This window comes from Cornus florida, unplaced genomic scaffold (genome assembly GCF_030987335.1).
Source record: "Cornus florida cultivar Cherokee Brave unplaced genomic scaffold, ASM3098733v1 CherokeeBrave_3.0.0_Hap2_Chr08, whole genome shotgun sequence".
NCBI classification, from domain to species: domain Eukaryota; kingdom Viridiplantae; phylum Streptophyta; class Magnoliopsida; order Cornales; family Cornaceae; genus Cornus; species Cornus florida.
This window is the reverse complement of record NW_026775578.1, coordinates 31,258,204-31,278,777: the sequence shown is the minus strand read 5'-3', so window position 1 is coordinate 31,278,777 and position 20,574 is coordinate 31,258,204. Positions and strand designations below refer to the sequence as shown.

Here is a 20,574-nt window from a genome sequence, read left to right as displayed (position 1 = left end):
AAGATATAGATAAATAGAAATTATATTGAGAACACCTATCAATTCTGCAAACATAGCTATGTAAGGTGTAACACCCCTAGTTTTCAAAAGGACAAAATGGGAATTTAATTTTGCATTTTGGTTTTTATTTCCTTTTTATTTGATTATATGACTTAGTTGTTTGAATTGATTGTTTTATTTGAGGAATTTTATTTTATGTGTATTTGCTTAGTTGCTTAATTATTAGTTATGTGTATTTAATTTAATTGTTGAATTGTTTATGTGTGATTTAATTTAATTATTTTATTAGTATGATTTAATTGATGTGTATTGTTGGTTAGTTTATATAATTTATTTGTCACTTGTTTATTTAATTTTTTTGTTGGCTTTATTTACAGTTATGCTTGGGTGACTCATTTGGTTTATATTTTAAATGGTCGTGAATATAGATTAGGGTTAGGGTTTTCTTTTATGGATAGTATTTAGCCGACTTGTAAATTAATTAAAAGTAGGTTAAATATAGAATGAAGGCTTATATATATTGAACAAAATAAGTCTGCTAGGGTTAGAAAACCGTCTGCACGTATTAGTTTAGAGAAGGCAAAACAGAGGGAAAAGGGGCAGTGACCAAAGGAGGAAGGGAATGTGTTAAGTTTGCCAGAATTGCAGACGAAGGTTGAAGGTTTCAAACTGAAACCTAGAGGCAAGTTTCAGTCTATCTCTTTCCTGTAAACTTGTGTTCTGTGCATTCTTTTTAGTCTCCAGGGACTAATTCAACTTTTAAAATTTATGGTTGACGCATAACGTATCAGAATCTGTTTATGGTTTAAAACACTGAAATTGGTTCTTGCATAAAACTATGTTGATTAGGGTTTTAAACTTCTATAAATTAATTCGTAAGGAATCCAAGGAGTTTCTAGGATGGTTTGGACTATAATTGAACACTGGAAACTTAAAAACGGAAATTTGATACCAGATTATCAGATTGTAAATTTTGTTGTGTCTAAAAAAAAACTGAAACCTGTTTCTTGCATAAACTATGTTGTGTTTGGTTTCGATTTTTGTCAATTGGTTTACACTTGAATATGAGGGGTTCCTAGGGCTGTTTAGACTCTGATTGAACCATGAAACTTTAAAAAAAATTCAGAACTAAAGGTTAGAGTTCACCAGTAGCCGAGAGGAAGATTAGAGGAGGAGGGAGAAGGCTCTCGAGGAGAGAGCCGGCTCCTTAATGAAGGGAGCCGGCTCCCATGGAGAGAGAGCCGGCTCTCCATGTAGGGGAGTCGGCTCTAGGTGCTTTAGAGACGGCTCCCATGATGGGGGAGCCGCCTCTCTTGAAGGAAAACACCTACGGGTGTTTTCGAGTGACTTTCTGACTTAAGGGGGCCAAAGGAAATTTCTGGAAAATGAAGGGGAGTTCTAAATAATTAGAATTAACCTATAAGCCTCTAAAAATAATTAATATATAATAGTGTAATAATCTTTGGAGGATTCATGAAACATAAACTTTGTTTTGGCATGCTGTGGAAGAGAGTTCAATTTGCTAGTTTAGGTTAGCGAACTTAAACGGACTGCTAAGGAATTATGTGTGGAATGGTGTATCAATTATATATATAACTTAATGAAGGCTGGAAAGGTTGGTCTAGGATCTGGTTATAGATAGCTTGAGCTTTAAATCCTAAGTCATATGCTGTCAGAAGTTAAGGAGGTGTTACGTGCCGGTTGTGCTTTACCATTTAAATTGGAGTAATATGAAACACCATTAGGGTTTTATTTACGGTGCGGATTGGACTTCTGCGTGTCATAAGATCATGCACAGGTTTAAAAATGGAGGATTAAATAGACGTCATATGATGTAGTTACTAATTTACACGCCGTCAAGGATTAAGGAGAAGTTAGTTACTAACCTTTGTTATAGTAATAAACTAGTATGGAAAAGGATGGTTAGGGAATGCTAGCATAGTGTGCTCAGGTTTTACTTCTGACAATCATTATACCGTGCTATGGATGTTAATTGATGAACTATTTCAATTGCTGTTTATCAACTGTATGGATGTGAATAATATAAATTGTTTATCAGTACTTTAACAATTTATTTGGAAGATTTATGATTCTAATCATATACTGGATGCATAATAGGATCTTGTCTATAATTGATTTCTATTATATTTGGTTTTGGATGGATTGGATGTTTGAGTGATTCAGCATTGTACATGAATCATATGCATTATATGTACCGGTATGGGACGGTGACATATCAGGGATGGATTAGATCAAAATGCTAAGTCCTACCCCTTCATACATACGGAATAGATTAACTCCTACATGGATACATGTCATGTCAACTAAAACAGTTGAACGACATAACGGATATTTGTTTTATCTTTCTGCATTAGGAAGGAATTTATATATATATTTATGGTACCGTGATACGAGCTTGAGTCTCCTAATCACGGTTAGGGTGCGTATATTGCAAAGGTTGGGTAGCTAGATATAGCTAATGTTCCCTGGTAGGTCTAGGTACTCGGCCGCTGAAAAGCGTGTTTTATATGTCACATTCTACTTAGGCTGAACTATGTTATAGGCTGGTGAGCATCCTATAGTGTGTGTATATATATATGGACTATTGTAGATATTGCCGAACTATCAAGGATGTATCTGCGTATCGGGTTTATGTACGGATTGTAGTAGATTGGAACTTGCATGTGGGCCTGACCCACTTCTATTTTTCAGGTATTCGCCAATACCAGGCTTAGAGTTTGATCGTGTTGATGCAGATACAGATACTCACTCTTCCGGTTACATAGGATTTCCTTTCTATTTTGGTTTTGGATTTTAATTCTGTAAATTTATTTAAAGTTTTGGAATTAGGGGTCTATTAGGTGGATTCCCGAGTTGTACAGATTTAAATTATATTAATTTATTATTTAAGGTTCGAGGATTTTCATTTTAGTTTCTTTCAGCGCATTATTATTTTATTCTTAATTCAGTTTTATTCTTGCTTGTTTATATATTAATTGTCTGATATCCCTCGGATCTGTGCTCGGACTTGATTACCCGTGGCTCTAGAAATGAGGGGTATCACATAAGGTTTCTGGAATTAATCAGTAATAAAAATCCAAAAATCTAAAATACTGAGGATAAAAATAAAAACACTATTTACTTATCAAAATAAATAAATAAATAAAAACACTATTTGATATTTTGGTACATTATTAGTATCTACAAAACTCAACATAACCACAAAAAAAATAAGTATGAGTGTAGGTGTCCTGAAATTACTCAATAATGAAAATATTAAAATAAAAACACTATTCAACATTTTGGTACATGATTAGTACTTACAGAGCTCAACAAAACAAAATTTTATTTTAAAAATGAATAGTATGAGTATAGGAGACAATGTATAATTATTGGCACCATGAGGTTGAAAACCAATTTACCATTGTAGTGTCCTTAATCCATGACATAACATAATATGTCTATGACTCAATAGAATTGAACAAACTTGAAAATAGAATAAAAGAATATTTTAAATTTAGTAAAATAAAGCAATAAAAATAATAAGATATTATATTAAGATTGACGTCACAGAAATTCATGAACGGTGATGCAAAAGAGAGTACAGATTCGAGGTCAGCATGAAACAATTGGATATATTTTCTTTGTTTTAATTTAACCAACACATGTGCTTTCAAGAAAAAACCATTCTTCTACTTTATTTTCTTTTTAATGCATACTTACTTTCTAATTCAAGTCAACTTTGGGCAAGTGAATTGAATTTAAAAAAAAAAGAAATTGGATTTCATACCTTTGAAAAAATTGGGTTTTGATTTGTAATTTGTTGCACACTAATAAAAGATTTGTCTCCAATGAAAGGGGTTTGAAGGTAATTTAGGCTATTGGAATGTCCGTTTACTTTTTTATATGATCGAATTGACATATACTTTCAAGATTGAATCGACATACACTTCCAAGAGTCTTGCGGTTTGAAGAAGGAAAGAATGTTAAAAAAAATTATTAAAAAATATAATATATACAAAATAATTTAAATAGAAAACCAATGTATTTTAATCGAATATTATCTAAAGAAAATGTGTTTTATATAAAAAAGAAGAGGTGTTCTTTATAGGTGATAAGGAAAAATAACCTACCTTGACCAGCCACTAGAACTCTTCGACATATTTCGTTATCAGAGATAAAGATTTTCATCGGATAAGAATGATGACATTCCTTATCTAGGATAATGAATGATGACGTGGTTCAACAGGGTAAGGATAACCTTGGCATAATTTGAGAAAGTCAAAGGAGTAAATCATATCCCCGATAAATCTAGCAACAGACGATCTCCGCTGATCTCGCACAAGCAGATCTCCCGCGGGACCAATTTGATTACGATCGACAACGATAAATAGGGCACCAAACCATTAAAGAAGGTACGGGAAAAAAACCCCTGAAGATAATATACATAATTATTATGTGATACGATTACAGGTACTAACTTGATCGTCGGAGGGTCCTTGGCTGGCACCCCACAGGTGCCATTCGAGGTGACGTCCCTTTGTTTTGTAGGTAAATGCCGTCGTTCCGAGTCGTGAGGATTTACGCATCAACAGCTGGCGCCGTCTGTGGGAACGATTAGTTCTCTGAAGAAATAATAATCCTGACGCGATTTGGCTCGGACGGCAAGACGAAAGTTTCCGATCATGGAAACCATCCCAAAGTCATTAGTTGACAACGGGTTTCCATGTTCTTATATAAGGACGGGACTCTACATCTTTATTACCCGTCCATCATACTGGGGGCAAAACAGTGGGTTGCGTGATGCACCCAGTGTACAATGACAATAATCAAAATTTGGCACGTCGACCCAGGCAGTCCAATATAGTGTTTTCTATCTAGCGATGCTTGGTCCTCTCACTACTGAGGTTTGATCGTCTAAGACCAGACTCCATCTCATATCGGGCAACAACCAATTACCAAGGCCTAATTGTTGAAGACTAAAGGCCTGGTCCTTCTGCACCTACATAAATGGGTAGGTCTCCACCCATCAAGAAGATCACCACCAACAAGGGGGTCTCTACCTACTAGTAAAGCCTATAATATTGAGGATGTCTCTAGCAACGGAGTCTCATTACTCCGTCCGTTCGTGCAAACAGGGTGGCCTGCTACACCCAAGAATGTATTGAGGCCTTCAAGTCCAAGGAGTTCAATGTCCCTCAAGATCCCATGTCCAATGAGGTCTGTATTCCTAAGGAGGTTCCTAAGTTAAAGGCGATCATTGGATCCAACGAGGTACTGGCCACTAGACCGTCATCTGTCAGCCATTGGGTACTACGCCCCTATCCACCAAGCATCAAGCTAGTCGCTGGGCACTAAGCCTCCACCTACCAGACGATAGTCGTCACCTCTCTTCTCTTGCAGGAATTGCTTATCGACTTCAGATTATGCAGAATTTTGGATTGATAATCCATTGCAGGTTAATTTTCAGTAATTCTTTCTAACACAATTTAATATTTTTAGACAACTGTGAATTGTTGCAGCACCAGACATCCCGTCCGTTGTATAAACGTCCATAGAATGGGTCATCACCCAAGTCCCAACATCGGGGGCAGAATATTGGATCACACGATATCAATCATCGATCTACATATGATGACAATGTTTAGAAGATTGACGTACCTTGGTACATCAAGCTAGTCGGGTTTTTAGTCTCTTTCCTTTCGCGACCCCTTAGGGGCACTAGTCGTCCAAGATTGGTGCTCGATCCTCCGAAACCATAACCAGGTAAGTCTCTACACACCGAGAATGGTACAACCCTTGGTTATCATAAATCAAAGCTTGGTTATCCAAAACTAAGGCCTAGTCAACCAAGATAAAGAATTGATTACCCAAAGTCTACAAAGGCTTGGTCATCCAAGATCAGTGCCCGGTCACCCCAAGTCTGGTCATCAAAGACCAAGACTAGGGCCTAACTGACAAAAGTATGGTCATCAAAGATCGGGACTTAACCCACAAAGGTCAGGTCAAAAAACGATCCTCCCCCTCACGTGTTATATCTATGTGGTAATTAATTCACTTACTAAAGGGACGAGCTGAGTTAAGATTGTAAAACCTAATTCCCTTACTAAAGGGACGAGCTGAGTGAAACTCGTAAAACATAATTCCCTTACTAAAGGGACGAGTTGAGTGAAGCTCGTAAAATTTATTCCCTTGCTAAAGGGACGGGCTGAATGAATCCCGTAATCAATATCCCCGTACTATAAGGGATAGTAAAGAAATGTCCTGTACTAAAAGGACTCGGATTGAATGAATCCTGTAATCAATATCCCCGTACTATAAGGGATAGTAAATAAATGTCCTGTACTACAAGGACCCGGGCTGAATGAATATCCCCGTACTATAAGGGATAGTAAATAAAAATTCCTTACTAAAGGGGACGAGATGAGTAAAACTCGTAAAATTTAATTTCCTTATTAAAGGAGTGACGACCTGAGTGAAGCTCGTCCAATTTATTCCCTTACCAAGGGAAGAGTACCCAAGGGTACCAAAAAGAATACCCAGGGGCAGAGTATCCAAGGGTATTAAAAATAGTACCCAGTGGAAGATTACCCAAAGGTACTAAAAATAGTACCCAGGAAAAAATTACCCAAAGATACTAAAAATAGTACTCAGGGGCAGAGTACTTAAGGGTACCAAAAATAGTACCCAGGGGCAGAGTACTTAAGGGTACCAAAAATAGTACCCAGGGGCAGAATACCCAAGGGTACTAAAAATAGTACATAGGGGCAAAGTACCCAAAGGTACTAAAAATAGTACCCGCGAAAAGATTACCCAAAGGTACTAAAAATAGTACCCGAGGGAAGAGTACCCAAGGGAAGAGTTCCCAGGGCAAGGAAAAAAAAAAAAAAAAAAATCCTTTACTGTTCACATGAACAGTACCCACGGGGTACTATTCCTAGGGCAAGGAAGAGGGAAAAAAAATAAAAAAATTCTTCTACTGTTTACATGAACAGTACCTGCGGGGGTACTGTTCCTAGGGCAAGGAAGAAGAAAAAAAAAAAAAAAAAACCACTTCTACTGCTCACATGAACAATACCTGCGGGAATAGTACCCGCGGGGTACTGTTCCCAGGGCCAAAAAAAAAAAAAAAAATTTACATTCCCAAAGCTAGACGAGCAAGTTTGGGAATGGGGGGCAACTGATAGGGAAAAATAACTTACCTTGACCAGCTACCAGACCTCTTCAACATATTTCGTTATCAGAGATAAAGATTTTCATCGGATAAGAATGATAACATTCCTTATCTAGGATAATGAATGACGACGTAGTTCAACAGGGTGAGAATAACCTTGACATAATTTGAGAAAGTCAAAGGAGTAAATCATATCCCCGACAAATTTGGCAACAGACGATCTCCTTTGATCTCGCACAAGCAGATCTCCCGTAGGACCAATTTAATTACGATCGACAGCTATAAATAGGGCACCAAGCCATTAAAGAAGGTAGGAGAAAAAAACCCCTAAAGATAATATACATAATTATTATGTGATACGATTACAGGTACTAACTTGATCGTCGGAGGGTCCTTGGCTGGCACCCCACCGGTGCCATTTGAGGTGACGTCCCTTTAATATGCAGGTAAACGCCGTCATTCCGAGTCATGAGGATTTACGCATCAACAATAAGTATTTAAATTTAAAAGAAACTCTTCATAAAAGCAGGCTACTTAGTGAGCAAAATATATAAATTATTTATTTTATAATTGGATATAGTGAGAAACTCTTCATTGGATATGTTTCACTCCGAGGTGTTAGTAGTTAAGAAGGTAACTTTTGAAGTGTTTTATTTTTATATTTGAAATTCAAAGGTGTAAATGTGTATTGGCAAGAAATATTAAAAATATTAAAATGCTAAAATGTGTAACATTAAGGAATTCAAAAGGTGTATAATGTAAATTGAAAAATATGTGTGTGTGTGTGTGTGTATATATTTACTTTACAAAAATATTTATTATTTTAGAATAGAGGAGGTGTTTACGGTTAGAAGGCTATTACAAGAGTTTAATTATTTTATTATTATTATTTGAAAAATCATGTTTCCTGTGAAAACAAAAATTTAAAGTCATGTTTTCTTTTAAAATTAAAAAACTAATTTTAGTGTTTATAAATAATAAGAAATAATCCCTTTTTATAAGGGATATAAATATAGATATATTTAATACACATATTACATATAATTATATATTAAAGTGATGGAATTAAATACCATTATTTTTATTCTAAATGCAAGAGTTTCTTAATTTCTCAACATTCTTATCCTAAATCTTTATGGAACATATTTTCAAAAATCTCTTCCAAATATAAAGACATTACATATCCGAATCATAAATATTTGAAGATAATTAGGCAAGGTAGAGAACGTAGAAAAGAACTATATTTCTTAGAGAATTAAGCGGAAAAAATAGAAAGAAAATCAACATGGAACAATGAACACATTATATATGAAAAGAAGATATATAGAGGCTTTAGATTGTTGGGATCACAATGTAGTTAGACAAAAACAATTTGTTATAACATAATATAAATAGTACAAATAAAGTATTATAAAATAATAATAGTCCATTAAAATATAATAAAAGCATATTAAAATAAGAAAGAGAGTAAGAAACTTACTTTTGGCCTCTCCAGCATATTAAAATAAGAGAGAGAGTAAGAAACTTACTTTTGGCCTCTTGGAGAGTCAAGACTATGAAAGGCTCCAAAATTGTCAGGTTAATGAACATTGATCAAGTCTTACATTGCCATGTTATCTATAAATTCAAGATATATATATATATATATATATATAGATAGTATATTGGATGGACGAATAAAGAAAGTTTAGAAAAGAAACAAAGTGGAAGATGTCAAATGTATATTGTTTTTATTAGACTATTATTCTATTTATAGGCTACTACACATCTATTCATGAAAGATATGTCTGTTCAACTATAAGATTTTTTTATTGTTAACTTTTTTCATAACCATTCATTTTTCTTTCACACGATTCATTAATAGACTTTTAAAAACTTTATTTTGTTGAAAACCAATTTAATGCATGCTAATAAAAAATGTGTAGGGGTTCAAGATGACTGGAATAAAATCTCTACTAAATTTTTGCAGAGAAATTTTTGCATAGAAAGATAGAGGGAGAGAGTAAGAGTGAACATTAGGGAATTGAAAAATCCCATGTACTTTTTTCTTAAAAAATGAAAAATATAATAAATAGAGAGGTGATGTGTTTTAACTGACAAAAACTCTCCATGAAGGTAAGCAAAAAATATTAAACAAAATTTATTTTTCATATTAAAAATCTATCGAAAGTGGAAAAGTGTATTGGCATGAAAATATCAAAAAAAAATGTTGAAATCCTAAAAGGTACAACATTTAAGAATCAAAAGGTGTATAACAGCAAAAATTGGAAACTAAAAAGTCAAGTAATGAATTTTTAAAATAAATTAAGTGTTTTAAAATGTATATAAATATTAGAAAAGACATTTCTCAAATTAATATATATATATATATATATATTACTTGTCATATTCATACCCCTAGTTAGTTTATTTTCATATGATACACGAATTAAACGCGTACGTACGAATTTTGAAAAAATACTTTCATTTGCCGATCAGAGTTGAAAGATACGATAAAATACGGTGTTTTTTTTTTCATCATCCCATATGTAACGCGTTTATTCATTTATTCATTTTGGTTGCTCCGTTTAATTCGTGGTTATACTTTAGGGTAACGTAATTGTTTTTTTTTCTTATCATGGTGTATTTTTTTCAAACACACATTCTTAACACAAACTACCGTCTTTTGTTTGGTATAGTCCTTTTCTGTCACACCATCAAAATCATACTATTTGTTGTGCAATTTTGGGAAAAGTTGTGACCACTCGGTTGTTCTATTATCACTCTATTTTTTTTTTTTTTTTTAATATTTTATTATTGTCAATCCAATGCTTGATCTTTAATTAAAGTAATGAAACACCTATTATTATTATTATTTTTTATTTGTTACCTATTATTGATTATTCTTCCAACTATATGATATATAAGAAAATAATAAGATGTGTATAACCGAATTTTTAGCGCATATAACGTATTATACATGTACGCATTCGTATTCGGATTTTTCTCTTTTTTTTTTAAACGTATTTTTAAAAAATATCGAATTATACTCGTATGTTTTCGTACCCGTATTTTTCCAATACCATATTTTACTAACTATGATTCATACCTGCTTACTCTAGATTAATTAGGAAATACTCTAAATTGTTTGTAAATATGTTAAAGCCCTAGCCCGCAGAGCCCACCTTAGAAGAATTTGTGTAAAAAATAAATCAATTAATGTTATACTTATAACTTGGACATAAAACCTTAAACATAAATCATAAGCACACAACCAATTTAGCTACCACACTTTTGTGATTTAAATTTAATTATAACTATATATAATATTTTCGGGCTTGGGTTGGGCTTCGGGTTGCATCCATATCAACCCAAGCCCAACCCGAATTAAATTTGGGCTCAAAATATATAGCTTAGGCCCAAACCAAAATTAGGAAAGCATTGCCCAAGCCCACAAAATTTTGGACTGAGCTCGGGTTATTCAGGTTGGACCCGCCCGAGTTGCAGCCCTACTATAAATAAGAGCTAGCAATACAAGTTTTTCTCATTCACCTGAACGACTATTGTACTATTTTAGAGTTTGTTCATGCTCTACACTCAATTGACGCTAAATTCACCATAGCTTTAGGTTTAGATTATTTTATATATATATATATATAGCCAGTCATTGAAAAGATTTGAAGTCTGAAGACTGAACGTCAACCGAATTGTTCAAACTATTTGGATTTTGTATAACAAATAATAATTCAAACTCCACACACGATATGATTCGGCTCCAAACTCCAGCCCTAGAAATCGATTTCTAAACCAGAAAGATGGTGATCTTGGAAAGCAAACATTTTATTTAAATAAACTGATCCGACATACAGGGCATCGTCAATGGCCAACAGTACATTCATTCAGAATGCAGAGTACAATTAAAAAGAACTACATAAATAATACCTAGTCTCAACAGCCCTTTCCAAGCCCCTCATTTTCCTACTTCAGAAGATTGATAAGCAATCGACGATTGGGCCAACAACTACAAAAAGAGATTACAGAGTACCACGGTTTTTATTAAACATCTCGACCAATCCTTTTCATTTCATCATTTTCCTTGGTCAGAAGATCAATGCGAGATTGAAGAATGTTGATCATGGCTTGGGCTCTCATCACTTCAATCTTCAACGTCTCCCTCTCCATAGAAACATTAAGGATCTCATTTTCCAAATTGCTGATGAACTTCAAATATCCGGGAGGGACGGATTTCTCGAGTGTAGCAGCATCAAATGTAGGCGGGGCAACATGATGGTTTTCTTTTTCGATAGATTCTAATAATGGGAACTCCAAAAGTGCAGATGAAAAATTTGGTGTCGTTTTTTTTGGTGTTGTGGATATACAAAGTTCCTGATTTGTTGTAGTTGAACCTTCCGAACCATTTGCATGGTTAGAGTTCGGATCATTAGGCTTTGGTCTTTTATATTGGAGAAAAGATATGGGCTCTGGGTCCGGCATACACGCTGAGGGACAATCCTCTGACCTCTCTCTCTTGCAAACAAATGGAGGATTTTGCGAATCAATTGGAATCTCATTTCCACAAAGAGGAGCCTTGTTCATGGAACAAGTAACCTGTATGAATATAAGCCAATATTAGGGGAGAGTTATTGCATATATTTAAAATTTCACAAATTGGGATGTTTGAACTGTGGCGTAAGCAGCTCATATTACCAGAACATCAAACAAATACACGTGTGAACATATATAGGCATCATAATCGTACAAACCAGATCCAGATGTGTAGTTCGACAAACAAGTAATAGACTATTTTGGAGAAATCACGGGACAACATCAGGACAAATACAATGCCTACTGACCGATGCAGACTAACATGGTATGGTGACATTGTCCGTTTTAGCATTAAAAGATGTTAAGCCAAATATAGAGTTTGACAAACAAGTAAAAGACACTTGTGTGTTCGGTTGTAGTGAGATTTTACTACTTCCAAAAGACACTTAAAATATGATGACAAACAAAAAATTGCCATCTCAAATACATTATGTGGCCCTTGCATCAATCTTACCTCTGCTGCCTGCCTGTACGCTGGTCAAATCACAAGAAATGCAGCTAGCTTGCCAACAAACTGTTCATGTTTGAGCTTGTTGGCTTGCTCTTGCTTCATTGTTATTTAAATACTACCTGAATCTATTTACTTGGTAGCCTACGAGAGTATCCTGATGGATAAAATCTAATCCCTTTCTACATACATAGCCCCAACCTCCAGATACATCTTAATCAAACATAAAGTTAAATCTTTCGTTAAATCTTTGTCCTCATTTTTATTATACTGTTTTTCTAAAAAAATGCTAATTATTAGGAAAATGTGTCATGTGTTGGCATAATCTATGAGCAAACTTGTATCATGTATTACATGTCGAGTCACTTTGTGAAAAATTCACATCAACATTGAAAGGTGTGAGTTGAAATTTGAGCCGAAAGGTCACATCGACATCTTGCTTCAACCTTCATCAATCGCACAATATAAAGAAGGCAAGGGACCTAAGAGACCATAGAATTCAGAATTCCACATGGAACTAGTTTATTTAATCTCTCTTATTTTTTGGAAGCCAATGGCATTATTGAATTTCTAAAATTAACTGAGTATAGGCGAGGCTGTATCTTGGGTTAAGTTTTGTTATTGGGTCTTTATATATGGTCTTTAGTAAGTTTAGAATATTTGGTCTCAAAATCTGTCTTCATCGAATGGTATCACTTGCCACCCCATGAGAGGGAGAGAGGAGGTGAACACTTCAAGTCCCAAATGGGTGATGGCTATGCTTGTACTTACTTTAGCAAAAAAAAAAGGTTCAATCCTAATATAATTAGGAGATTCCAAGCAACCGGGATATATCTGCATATTCATTAAACTCAACAGAGCTAAGTTTGAGTATTGAAAATTGTGTGATGTGCAAAACAATTTACCCTGGCGAGAACGCTAAAGGAATTCTAAACTAAATCCCTAATAGATTCATTTTATTCTCCTCCTTATTCTCTTTCATTTTTTGTTAACAGATTTTGCTATTCTTGTTACAGCTAGCCTTTTACTTTCTCAAGCTTTTCATTCCAAACTTTAATTTCAGAACCCCAAACCTTTCCTTTTTCACTTGGCCCTTAATTTACGACTCAAAATCCACAACTAGTTGCTTTTCCGAATTTCTGACAACTAACTAATTACATTTCAATCGCATATCACTTTTCAAACTAAGCCAAGTATAATCACTTTTTTATTGACCATGCACCAATCCTAGGAACTTCCCCCACCTTTTAAACCCTAAATCTATGAACTATTCATAATCTTAGCATGCATAAAAACATTGTAAGCTGAATTATTTTGAGTTTCCTAGAGTTGTCCTTCAGTCAAAAGTAAAATATCATTAAAGAAGCAATAATGCATTCATGCCTAATAGGCCATGCAGTATGGTTCTAGAATCTTACAGAAGGCTCAGAGAAAACTATTGGAGAAGGACGCAGGAAAATAACGGTAAAACATTGAAATTCACAATAGAACTCCAATAAAAATAAAGAAGCTATGATGAATACTTGAGTGTGAATATTGCAAGTAAAATGCATGAATAGGTATGCAATGTGTAACAAGCAAAAGCTAGTAACATATCATGCTATTATTCTCTCTGTTGTTTTTTTTCATACCTAGGTGACCAAAGTGATTAAACTACTTTATAAATAATTAACAATATTTATTAGAAATCATTACTCTTTATCTTATAAATTTTGAAATTCCCTATGCTTTGAATGACAGAGGGATAAGCAACTTAAAAGCAGAGGGATTCCATGGACTACTGTGTAAATTTTAATAAATTTGGTTAGGCTGCAACTTAACCAGGTTGGGGCCTAGGCACGCCTTCAACATCTGCACAACAACCACCACCAAGCCTTTTCCCAATTATTTGAGATCGGCTACATGAATCCCATGTTTCCATTCCACTCTATTTAATACAATAGCCTCAGTCAATCCACATGCCATCACATCTTTCTTTACTAACTCTACCCACATTAACTTTGGTTTTCCTCTTCCCCCAGTATTACCCTCAATGTGGACTATGTCACCTTTCCCTAACCGGCGCCTTCAACATCTACCCTCAATATATAGAATCGATGAGATACTGAACCAATTTCCTTCATGATGCAAGTTCTCAGCAAAGGAAATCAAACAGAGATTTACCCCCATATCAATCTCCAGGGGCTAGATAATTATGTCTTTACTGAGATATCAACTTGTTTTTTACTCTCATTTACAAGAATATTTGAACTCACACTTGATTCAATTGATTAATGGATTAAAAATAGCAATGAAGTGAGGAATCGCAAATGCCTTAATATATAATCCGTTCAACAGATTATAATTGCTTCCACCTGATGCATAAAAAATTCAGTAAAAAGACTTAAGATATTATATAAAAAAATCTTCTACAAAAAATTAAATTAGATTGTAAAAAGTGTGTCGACTCTCCAGTCTCCATGTGCTGCTCAAGTTGAGCCAAGTGATGTGAATGACAAACAACAAATGGGTTTTTCCATTTTTTTTTAATCTTTTAAAGGGGAAACTGGTGAACCGTTTTTAGGAACTAAAGAATGCCAACATATATACCAGTGTTATGCTAAAAAGAGGTGAAATTTAAATTTTCATAGTTAACATTGTAGCTATAGGCTACTTACTAGTCACGTGAGATAAAATCAACATCAAGGTGTGACTTGTGGTGCACATGTAGGCACAAATATGATGGATGAGTTCTTTCCCATAGACAAATCCCAAGGCACAAAGATGATGGAGGAGTTCTTTACCATAGATAAACCTCGAAATGAAAAGCTTGAGGAATTCTTCAGTTAAACCTTGAGGCACAAAGATCGAAGAGTAGCTCTTACCCACAGATAAAACCTTGTGGAGGAATGATGATGAAGGAGTTCTTACTCATAAATAAACCTCAAAAAGACAGGAAATCACCCGAGACAAATCCACCAGGAGAGGGCGGAAGGTCATTGAGTTGGGAGCAAGATTCTTGTTCCTCATAGCTTACTCAACAAGACCCAACAATTGAGAAGCCACATGAGAGATTAGTAGGTTTTGATTGGTGGCAGAGGAAAAAGGCTCCTTGAGACCCTGGCTCAAACACAACAACCATAAATGTCTAGACTAGCTTCAAGGAAGGGAAGGCAATCCTCTGGCAAACACTTGGGGCTTAGCTCACTATCATGACTTGTCCCATTCATATGGAAGCACCATATTTATGTACCGATTGAACACTTTTAATAGCCGAGATAATGCATCTATAAGCCACTCTATATCTGAGGAACACGAGAGTATTGATGTCTACAGATCAAACCCCCTAAGCTGTGAGAAAATCTCCAATGAATCATGACTAGCTGCAAGAAAATATCCCGTCAAGGGGCACAAACATAGAATCTCAGACAAGAATAATACACAATAGAGCTCCATTAACTTCCACAAGAAATTAGCCAGAAGGGAGTTGTGAATTTCGTACTGCCAACCTTCCTTTTCTTCAAATTTGCTTATTCCTGAACCAACTTTGCCAACTGAGAACCCATCATATTATTTGTTATATCTCCTCCAACCCACTCAGCCACTCTTCATATAGAACCCACAAACATACAGTTTCATATGGAACCCACAAACATAAAGTTCTATATCAACCATTTACTGGTATTGACAAAACCCAAAATATATATATAATGAAGTTGATGCAAGGGCCTTTAAAATAGTTTGCAAGAGTTAAGCCCTTAGGGTTAAAACATAGAGTTCAAACATATACGGCTACATTTAAGATGGAGTAAGATTTGGGGTGCATTTTTTCAAAATGCCAAAAATTTACATTCAAAAAAAAGAAATATTAGTATAAAGAAGAAAGAGCAAAGATGAGTTCACATGCAGCAAAAAACAACAAAAACAGCAGGAGAAGAGAAGAATGGGGCAGAGTGTAAATGATAATGATGGAACTTTAGATTCAAGAGGGACCCCTCTCTCTCACACACGCACAGATGATACAACGTTGACGACTAGTGTTTCTCAGCAAATGTTGATAAGGCAATTGATAAACTGATACTTTAGTGATAAGAGACCTACTTCAACAAGATTTGATAATTTCAGATCAACAAAATACTGAAACAATTTTGCTGAAGTTACATCCCAACGAAGGATGGCACGTGTAAGGGGCTCTGCACCAAGTGTACGAGGCCTTAGCCTGACTCAAAATTTCATCACAGTAAAGAACAACCATAATTGCTGGCATGGAGATCCTGAAAATGAAGAGGCTATCTAGAGAACTATATTTTAAACATTGATGAACCGAGCACATTTTGGCCTAATATCAGCAAATTTTGGAGGCCAGAAAATAAAAGTTGCGAGGAACCGATAATTTCTACTAGATATGAGAATACTAGAAAATAAGGGTAAATTCCATAGAATTCAATATTTTTTTTTTTTTTTTGGAGATGAATAGAGAAAAATTTAGGGGTTGCCATCCAATTTGCTCAATTATGTTGACAAATTATTGTACATTTGAAATACATCTTTGTTGCTCTACATTTGAGTGCAAGAGAGGCTATCTACTCAACTCATATCATTATGTAATCTATGAAAGAAAGAAAGAAAAAAAACATAATGCCACAGAAAAGAAGAATTTTGAACAAGTGTCGGTTCACTGTCTTGATTGCTTCAGTTCTTTTTTATTATATTGTTTTGTGCTGTGATCAGTCTTGGTTTTATATTTAACTTGCAAGTAATGAGAATATGGCAAAACACCTAAAACAAAGTTCAATGAAGCTCAAAGGAAAAAAAAAAAAAACAAGAAACACAAACCTGCTCAAGGTCACTCCCTTCAACATGTGTATCATCACCATTTGTCATTTCATCCGCAGCTTCTTCACCCGGAATGAGGAGTGAGGCATCATCATCCCATTCCTCCTCAACAAATGGTGCATATCGGTTCCCATTTGGTGGACCTAAACCCGCTTTCTGAAAAATTCGGCATAGCACAAATGCATCCTTTGCCTTGCCAAAAAATAAAAAAGAACGAGTAACAACAATATCATATACTACTCAAATTGCCAAAGAAAGCACAACCGACACAACATGTGCCCTTAATCATGAGTTACATAATCACAATTTATACCTGCGCTACTCTGGATTTCTCCATTTCTTCGTCAGCAAGTCTGTATTCATGCATGACCCAATTGGTCCGTTTACCGTCCGGTGCCCGTCCACTATGAAAGACTAGTGTTTTCTTCATCCCGATTGTCTGACCCTTATGGCGTACAGACCGATCCTTCCCAGTTGCCTTCCAGTACCCTTTGCCAGTGGCACGATTCAATCGAGACCCATTACCATATTTTCTATCTATGGGACTGAAGAAATACCATTCTAAGTCTCTGCTCTTCAGTCTTGAATAGCCTAAAACCCACAAATCACCAAGAAATTCATCAAAAACCAAAACAAAAAAAATAAATAAATAAAAGGAAGAAGAAGAAAAGAGAAAGTTGGACCACAAAGAGCTACAATGGATATGTAACTGAAAAAAGTTCAAACAAATTTTATTTATAGATGCATATACAAAAACAGGAACACGGATACTCTTTCATCCAACTACTATATATTGCTAATGCAACAACTAAGTTACATCGTTGTTTCATGGTGTTGCATTTCGTGATGTAGCTGTTGATGTAGTGTGTAGCACTACCGATACAGGATGATTGCACATCATCCCCTACACAGAAAGGGATTCGGGTCTAAGAACAGAGAGATGAAAGGACAGGGCTAAACGACACTACTAGGACTACATAAATGGACCTGGACCACCTGAATACACAAATTAACAAAGCAACTAATCAACAATTCAAAAAAAAAAAATAATAACTTTAAAGGAGACTGAAATTCAGAAATCAATAACAAGCAATTTTATAGTTTTTTCTACGTATAAAGCTATGTATACAGATAAGTTAAATCACAATACAAAGAAGCAAAATTTGTACCCAGAACACATCAAACACATATAGAACAATTAATTAATCCACCCAATATAATATTAATCCACCCAATATAATATTCAAGAGCGATACAGAGATAGAGCTATGTACACATATAAGTTAAATGACAATACAAGCAGCAAAATTTGTACCCAGAACACATCAAACACACATAAAACAATTAATTCATCCACCCAAAACAAAATACAAGGGAGATATACAGATAAATATATACACTTGTAGATATATCTATATATATATAGATGGATAGAGTAGAGAGAGAGAGGGACCTGAAAGTTCCCAGGGCTCAGATTTGTAGACATCGATTTCCGAGACGGCTTCGAATCTGAAAGGCTTCCCACAAGCCTTACGCTTGAGATAGTACTGCACGAGCTCTTCATCGGTGGGGTGGAATCGGAAACCGGGAGCGAGCGACGTCGCCGGCGGCGATGTAACTGCTACAGATTCATGACCCATGACGATTGACGACACAGAACCACAAATACACAATTGAGATCAAATGGGTCTGCAAAAATTAGGGTTTTTAAGGAGAGGGGTGATTGAAGACGACGACGGTGATGATGGTGACGGTGGTAAAGGCGTGTTTGGATTAGAAGTGAAGCAATCGATTGCCCATCGGTTAAGAAACCCTGAAGCTTGCTTGACACGGAAATCAACAAATCAAAAGCTCTTTCATTTCATTTGATGTTACATTTTATATGTGTTTTTATGTTGATTGTAATTTTATTTTATTTTTTAATATATATATATGTGTGTGTGTGTGTGTTTATACATATATATATATATGTGTGTGTTTATTGTTGTCACTTTTTTTAAGAAACCCATCTTTTAAGTAGTCTCTGAAAAACGACAGCCATTTATCTTCCTATCTATCAACGTTGCTGGCTTCGTTTTGATACGTTGAATACAAGTTGTCAAGTACAATGTACGAGAACACGAACATGCTAATGAGTACTCAGTGCATACATTTTAGGAAAATGAAAAAATTATTCAACATTTATGTCACATCAATTTGTTTGGGGCATGAATTTATCTCGAGATAAATGTTTTAAAAAGTAAAAAGGAAAGTGGATTTATGATTAGCCAAAAATTAAATTATGTCCTTAAATTATTATTAATAATATTTATGAGATGGCATTATGTGGGACGCACGTGAATGTCTTTGAAAGATTCTTAATTTTTTTTGGTTTTATTAGTATTAATTATGCATTTATTAATTCTATTTCTTTGAATTTTTTTTTCAATAAATAAATATTCACTGATTAAAAATAAGTCGGTTCTGTAAAATGATTATTATGTGTAATCTATACGATCTCATTATTTTCTTTTCTTCTTTAGTATGCTAAAACTTTTGGTTTTTATTTTTTTATTTTTATTTTTATTTTTTTTTATGCATAGAAAATGATTGGATAGCCAAAACTACACACGGAAACAACTAACCCAAAGAAAAATGGTCGTGTGATCACTATATATATATATATATATATATATATATATATATATATATATTATCAAAAATTAATTTAAAATTAAAAAAGATAAAAGTATATTTGAAAAGTCATTTTAAATTAACATTTACCTTCAAATTTCCAATAGTGTCATTTTTCTTTAAAAAATAAGACATTCTAAAATAGAAGATAATGAAACACCGAATATAACTACACAAATCATTTAGAATTTGAGTGATAGCATAAGTGTGGGGGATCAATGTTTATCTTTCTCAAAAAAAAAAAAAAAAAATCTATATATTATTAAGATTCAAGAATCATAATCTATATATTATTAACCCAAAGAAAAATGGTCGTGTGATCAATATATATATATATATATTATCAAAAATTAATTTAAAATTAAAAAAGATAAAAGTATATTTGAAAAGTCATTTTAAATTAACATTTACCTTCAAATTTCAAATAGTGTCATTTTTCTTTAAAATATAAGACATTCTAAAATAGAAGATAATGAAACACCGAATATAACTACACAAATCATTTAGAATTTGAGAGATAGCATAAGGTGTGGGGGATCAATGTTTATCTTTCTCAAAAAAAAAAAAAATCTATATATTATTAAGATTCAAGAATCATACTTTTATGGACTGATTAATTAAGATCAAATGACTAAGTATATACTAATTTATCTATATATTTATATATAGGATCAAATATTTGTGAGCTCTTCAATATGTTTGGCGATTTGTGCAATAAACCTGATGTATATAGATAAGAGGTTTATTTGAAAATTTTAAAGCCAGGTACAGCTCATAAACTTATCGAGACATTATCATATAGTCTTGGGATCATTGGTCTCGAATCAATCATCATTTGACACATAAGTTGTGTCAGAAACGTGTAAATTTTATTCAATTT

General features: G+C 34.2%; 1 protein-coding gene across 3 annotated transcripts; it reads right to left on the bottom strand.

Moving 5' to 3' along the window:
* Positions 1 to 10,972: 10,972 nt before the first annotated feature.
* LOC132271112 (NAC domain containing protein 50-like) lies at positions 10,973 to 18,952 on the bottom strand. Of its 3 annotated transcripts, none has more exons than XM_059772385.1 (4): positions 18,475 to 18,939; positions 17,335 to 17,612; positions 17,022 to 17,213; positions 10,973 to 11,761 (listed from the first exon to the last, which is right to left on the bottom strand). In XM_059772385.1, exons 1-4 carry the CDS (start codon positions 18,659 to 18,661, stop codon positions 11,210 to 11,212), a joined length of 1,209 nt encoding a protein of 402 aa, XP_059628368.1. In that variant the 5' UTR covers positions 18,662 to 18,939; the 3' UTR covers positions 10,973 to 11,209. The 3 variants fall into 3 exon arrangements, with proteins under 3 accessions (XP_059628368.1, XP_059628370.1, XP_059628369.1); XM_059772387.1 differs by lacking the exon at positions 10,973 to 11,761 and adding an exon at positions 11,768 to 14,560 and having other exon boundaries at positions 18,475 to 18,950; XM_059772386.1 differs by lacking the exon at positions 10,973 to 11,761 and adding an exon at positions 14,576 to 15,568 and having other exon boundaries at positions 18,475 to 18,952.
* Positions 18,953 to 20,574: the final 1,622 nt, after the last annotated feature.

Coding starts and splice junctions, on each gene's coding strand:
- LOC132271112 (XM_059772385.1), bottom strand. CDS start 18,661: ATGGGTCATGAATCTGTAGCAGTTACATCGCCGCCGGCGACGTCGCTC. Junction 17,214..17,334: donor AGAAATCCAGAGTAGCGCAG/GTATAAATTGTG, acceptor TTTTTTGGCAAG/GCAAAGGATGCATTTGTGCT. Junction 11,762..17,021: donor AAGGGAGTGACCTTGAGCAG/GTTTGTGTTTCT, acceptor ATATTCATACAG/GTTACTTGTTCCATGAACAA.